Source organism: Typopeltis vanoorti, chromosome 15 (genome assembly GCF_054136105.1).
Source record: "Typopeltis vanoorti isolate ZY-2024b chromosome 15, IOZ_Tvanoo_1.0, whole genome shotgun sequence".
Lineage (NCBI taxonomy): Eukaryota > Metazoa > Arthropoda > Arachnida > Uropygi > Thelyphonidae > Typopeltis > Typopeltis vanoorti.
In genome coordinates this window covers 37,917,901-37,924,484 of record NC_143563.1, presented here as the reverse complement: position 1 = coordinate 37,924,484, position 6,584 = coordinate 37,917,901, and the positions used below count along the sequence as shown (strand labels likewise).

General features: G+C 34.0%; 1 protein-coding gene across 1 annotated transcript; it reads left to right on the top strand.

Moving 5' to 3' along the window:
* Positions 1-3,759: 3,759 nt before the first annotated feature.
* On the top strand, positions 3,760-5,020 carry LOC150098643 (intracellular coagulation inhibitor 1-like). The gene has a single exon (XM_090405304.1). The coding sequence runs from the start codon at positions 3,760-3,762 to the stop codon at positions 4,921-4,923; it is 1,164 nt and encodes a 387-aa protein (XP_090261430.1). The 3' UTR covers positions 4,924-5,020.
* The last annotated feature ends 1,564 nt before the right edge of the window (positions 5,021-6,584 follow it).

Below are 6,584 nucleotides of genomic sequence, written 5' to 3'. Positions count from 1 at the left end.
ATTAATTAGTGAATTGCTAATGCAATATTGATAAGATTTTCCTGTAACTTTGAAAAAAAAAAAAAAAGGATTGAATTCATATCAGGAAAGGTGAACGTTAATAACTTTGTTTTAGTCTGATGACGCACACAAGGATTCGTAGAAACTGATAAAAGAATATAATGGAAAGGTTATTGAGAAATGGCCTTAGACTTTTATTATTGTTGTTGTTCCTTTCTCTTTTTATAGTTTTATCAGTAACATGCTTAGAGCAAGTCTTGGCTACCACAGTACTCCATTCAAAGACAGCATCAGTAATAATAATAATTACAATAATTATTATTACTGATGCTATCTTTGAATGCATATAAGCAGTCAGCAAATCGGTGGGAAAATGAACACTGTAAACCACTGTTTCCCAATCTTTTTTTCAAGTCGTGACCTCCTTTTATAATAGGCATGTAACTTGCGATCCCAGCCACATTTGCATAAAAAGGCATTTTAATAGGGTAAAGAAAGCACATCAAAAATAGATTTTTCAGAATATAATTGTAACCTAATATATAATGCGATATACTTGCATCTGGACAACTAGTTTCAAAATTCACGGTCCAGTGTTTGTTAAAGCCAACCTCATGTCATCAACATTCAGTCTGTTTCTTGTTTTTGTTTTGATATGAAGAAGCGTTGAAAATCCGCTTTTGCAGAGATACGTAGAGGAAATGGAAGTAAAACTCGAAAGAATAGCATGTTGACATTTGGGTGTGACTGATACATAGCACACCAGAAATTAAGTCAGCAATTTTTCATAAAACAAATTACGTGCAGGAAATTCTTGGTTGTGATTTAGAATTCATTCTGTATTTCATCAGGAATGCTGGCTACATTCAGGGGAAACAGAGAATGGGTTTCGTTCGAGTGCAGCTTCTTCGTCTGTAAGCTCAGGGAAGCACCGCTGAAATTCCCCTTAAAGGCGCCAATAATATGTATGAACAGGGCGGGCTTTGTTGTTTTTTAAGCATCCGCCGCTATGGACCGTAAGTCACTTCCCTTCATTTATCAAAAATTAGTGTTACAACCACTAGTAGAATATTGTAGTGTAGTTATATTGAAATAAATAAGTGTTGAAAACCTTCTTGGCGAAATTTTCTATAAAAATATTGCAGCAAAAAATACGCGGCTATTCCCCCCCCCCCCAAAAAAAAAGAAAACACTTTGCTACCACCTTAACATATGACAATAAAACATATTCAGAATATAAATTTTATTATTCTACTACTTAACAAAGAATTGAGCAAACGTAGTTTGGCTGGCATTTTGTTTCTTTTTTTTTTCATACAACCGACGGTATGGCCCTATTGCCTCTCCTACTCTTCTTCAAATTTTAGTGCTCCTCTAAGCATTAGAGAAGCAGTAAAATCATCAGCCTCTAAGCATTGCTGCTTAAAAACTTCGATTGTATGAAAAATATTTTCAAATTGTTTCTGTGAAATCTCTTTTGGCAGACTATCAGTGGTTAAATTTTCTTCATATTCTTCGGGATCTTCCCGCTGTCCATCTAAATTTAACAGGTCGGAATCACTCAATTCTTCAGAATGAGATTTAATTAACTCTTTGGACGTTATCATTGAAGGGGAGAAAGAAATGAAGGACGTACGAATTGGTCGCCAACACGCAAAATCACGTGCTTTATAGATAAAATTTCCCAACTGTTATTCAAGCAAAATAGTTACCACTTTAAAAACTACAATGATCATAAAAGAGAAGTTAATTTTCCAACGTGTAATAATAAACAACTCATCCCAGAAGACGGATTGATTACCCTATTATCGGAATGGATTCTTCTTTTTGTGACATGCACAGAAGTGTCGAAGGGTCTCGAATCTGTGGGCTTACTATAGCAGACGACATAAATTTTGGTGGTAAAAATTTGGAACATAGTATACATAGTGTACATGGAAGTAGTGTAGTATGCCATTAAAAATAACTTCATAAAATGCTTTAAATCGGTAACTACATTATTTCATTCTGGTGAGTGATTTTTTAAAATAGTTAGCCATAAAAATGTATAGATAGAAAATTTTTAAAATCTTTAACATTTATTTCTAAGATGTGTATAGGCGCACTAATCGAATTTGGGTATCGAAAAAAAATGACGCACTATTCGAAAACGCACTAAGCGGGGGCGCATTAATCGAGGAATTACTGTACAATCTCGAGGAAGCGATCTTAATAATTATGGATATATACATGCTTTGAATATCTATATTTCAGGTAAGTCGCGTTGGGAATAGAATAATAAAAATCCCCTTTCCAAATGGTAAAATGAAACACTTCTAACATGATCGAAAGACTAGTGAGAAGTGACAAGCACTTATAATAACTTGACAAAGGTGATACGTATGCTAATTTTCTTCAATGAATTGCATTAACTATGTAATATAAGTAGTGGAGCTGGTCTGATGCTGAAGCCAAAAGTTTTGGAACATAACCAGAAGAATAAGTCAAATAAAGATAAAAAAAAAACTGCAGTAACGAAGGGGGGGATAAAATCTCGTTTTAGTAACCAAACAGGACAGTAATCTCACGTCGGGCGATGAAATTCATTCCGCAGCTAAAGGTTATCGTAAACACAACCCTGTCTACAGTGGGATTCGAACCCATTATCTGTTTACTGAAGAGTAGATGCATTAACCACTCTGCCAACCAAACTCACGAGTTATTTAAATCTGCTGTTCAATTAAAATTTATTTCAAAGTTTCTGTTAATATTTATTGAATAATCAACTAATTAATCATTCAATTATTATTTAAAACGAATTAAACCGAAAGATAAATAAACGAAAAGGAAAAAGACCACATCTGTTCAATAACTTGATTTCCAGTCTAAGATCTAAAGAATCTTTACTCGAGCTTTTTTTTTTTTTTTTAAGTGACAATACGTTAGCTATTCTCATACGGATCTAGAAGGGTTTTTCCTCCCTCTGAATTAGCAGACATGCTTGTGTTATAACTCTATCGACATAACATTCTCAGCCATAGCGCTAGGCTTGCCGAAGAAAGAGCATTGTAATTTTGATTGTAGTCGCAGACTACACATTTTTAACTTCGGCAACTGTCGAATTTAAAAATGTGTAGTCTGCGACTACACGAAGTTAAAAATGTCGAAGTTTAAAGTCGGCAACTAGATCGACTAACTTGGCAACTGTCTTCGAGCAGTTGCCAAGTTAGTCGATCCAGCACGAGTTTTTATCTCCCGAAAACCGTTAAAACCGGAGATAAAAACCGTTAACAACGGTTTTAATCTCCCCAAAAGGTTTGGCTTTTCCTACCGGAAACTTTAGAAAATCGACCTAGAACTCGCACTGTTTTAGACATGAATATATTGCGTAGAGTTGTGGACAACGAGAAGGTGGCAGTTGTCTTTGCTTTTAAAATCATTAATAGCTTGGACCAGCTCTCTTCGATTGGCTATAAGTGGAGTTGGCTGCCCTTCATTGTCCAAAAGTTAGGGTTAAAATGGCCTCACCTACTCCCTTTGCGGAATAAAATGTGTTAGCAGATTTATTTTATTTATTTTGTTTTTTAGAATTAGCAGACAAAAAAAAAATTGTGAGGGTAGATTGGTGCAGTGATGAGTCCTGCGATTCCATGGGTATATCGTGTAACAATTATACATATAGTTATTTTAAAACCATTTTAATGCGTTTTGATTTAAACAGAAATTTCTTGTTTCAGATCTTTGGAAATTGTTCTCCTCGTTTTGGTATCCACGCCTGTAATGTGGTCCAGGTTGACCTACTTTCACTGGGAAGACTACGAGCAGTTTAACAACGTGGTCAACAGATCTGCAACACCAACAGCAACTGTAAGCAATGCACTGGCTTTCCAACTGTACAAACGTATTGCGGATACGAACAATATCATCTTTTCGCCCGTCGCAATTTTCTCAACTCTTGGAATAATTCATCTAGGCACAAATTCCAGCAGTTCTCAAGAAGTGAACGATGCACTTCATTACAATATTAGCTTACTACATCAAGAGATGCAAAAAGAACTCACCTCCCTGTCCAATAGTTCCTATTATACGTTTCGCTCGGCAAACACGTTGTTTTTTCACGATGCTTTTCAAATACTTCCAACGTATCAACGATTAATTGATAGGTACTACAGTTCCTCACTTCACAAGGTTAGCTTTACAGACGATCAAGAGTTAGTGAAGAGGATAAACTTGTGGGTAAATCAAACCACAAACGGATATATCCCTCAAATGTTAAAGTATCCTCCCATCTTATCTTCGTGTATGTTGCTTTTAAATGCGGTATATTTTCAAGGCACGTGGTTGAAGAAGTTCGACGCAAAGAAAACTAAATTGGTTACATTCTACAATAATGGTACCTTACCCCTTAAAGTTCCCGGCATGCATCGCACTACCGTACTTCTTTATGGCTACTCGCTGGAATTAGATACATTCGCATTAGTGCTTCCTTATGAAGGCGAAGATGTTGCGATGTTCATATTGCTGCCCAGAGAACGGAAAGGATTGCGAAGACTGGAGAATAATTTAAACGAAGATAGCCTGGAAGATCTTATCAGCGTGATGTACGAAGCAGATGTGGACATAATGATCCCTAAGTTTCGCATCGAAGGCGAATATAATTTTGTTCATGCTTTAAACGATGTAGGAATAAAAGAAATTTTTACATCCACAAAAGCGGACTTTTCAGCAATGAGTCCCGACAAAGGACTTTTTGTGTCATCAGTTGTTCAAATGGGAGTAATTGAAGTGAACGAACAAGGAACAGAAGTTGCTGCAATTACCGAAGCCACAGTCGATTCCCTTTCTTTAAAACCCTCATTTCACGTCACGCATCCGTTTCTGTTCATCATTCGCCAAGAAACATCGGGAATGTTCCTGTTCCTAGGACGAGTGACGGAGTTATGAAAGTGAACTTGGAAATAAATTTGTGGCGCAAAGTCTTTCCTTATTTTGTGTTCTGTGCCAAACAAAGATTTTTTGAAAGTGTTTAAAGAATGGAAGCTGTGGGATATTCATAAAGTTCTATATTCCGAAAAGTGACGAAGCTAATGAAAACTACCTAGAAATATTTATTGTTTAATATATTTATTTATAAAAAAATTGTTTTAATATTTAATTTTACGTCTATTAAAACTGACCCCACGCCACCTGGAGTATGGCTTCCTATGTATTTATAATTGTAATTTTTCTGGATGACTGTTAGTAATGTTTTAATAATTACCTTCTTATCAGGCAGAGAAAAAAAAAATGGTTTTAATTTGAGCAAGTAATAAATATCAATGTTTTCCTCTTTTTTTTTTTTTTGTAATGTTCATACTAAGAAACCGAATTTCCGAAAGTGATTGTTTGCGAAGACAATTCTTCGTGAGACACGTAGGGCTGTGGATATTATATCAAATCAAGGCTTTCCTTTTAGTTAAGAAATCTAGATGTTTTTTCGGTTTCTCTTAAATAATTTGGTTTCGGATTTCTGATGTCACACACCTCCAACACTGTCCATAGATAATAGCTGTTTCCGATTTAAAATTAATTTTATTTCGTATACCAACTTTGTTTTACTAAGCCTAATGAAACCTACTGTTTAACTGTTTCAACTGCACTTCAGCTATACAAGCAGACGAGGTAATTTCTTATCAAACCGCTTTCTTTTACTACCAATTTGTTACAAATGTGAGAAGAATGAAACATTACAATAAATCTTTCATATTAATGTAATAAATGCAAAACTTTTATATTCAATTATTTATTTGAAATTAATTTACAAATATTTTTTTAATAATTATTCAGCACAAAAATCATTCGATTTAATATAAAATATAAATTCTCTAACGCCTTTTTATTTTCATTTGATTGACTGATATTAAAATAGCATACTTTATTGTATGTTGCTTTTTTATTGTTTTTATTTATCGGTTTTTATTTATTATTTATATAATAACAGTAGTAGTTTGTTTAGCATTTATGATTGTGGTTTGCAATGCTCTAATTTTCTTTGTTCACTCTATTGCCTTCATAGTACATTTAAAGCATTATTCACATTTATAACTATAACTTATAACTATGTATAAGTAAAATGCCGTATGTTTGTCGCAGAAAACGCACACATATCTGTTAAAAAAATAAACATTTTAATTTCGTGTTTTCGAAATTTTTTCTTTTAATATTTATTAAAAGAAAAATAAAAAGTATTGCAACAAAATGACACTAATGAACGTGATTTCATATGTATTATTATTATTATTATTATTATTATTATTATTATTATTATTATTATTATTATTTTGTAACACCTCCAAGGAGTCCGAAGACTCATTGAAGGAGAACACCTACTCTACTACCATCATACCTTCGATTGGGAAAGGCCTAAGTTGTATACCCTTTGGAGTTACTGTACATGACACCCCTCTAACAGAGATTCCATCAGCTTGTGAAAAAGTGTTTTGAACTATTCATCCTTAAAAATAGCTATCACTCTTGGTATAATTGTTGCTTGCAGTGATATGGACATATTTGAAATTCCAGTGTGTCCTAAAGGTAGTTTATTGGATCGAGATCGATAACTCTAT

Coding starts and splice junctions, on each gene's coding strand:
- LOC150098643 (XM_090405304.1), top strand. CDS start 3,760: ATGTGGTCCAGGTTGACCTACTTTCACTGGGAAGACTACGAGCAGTTT.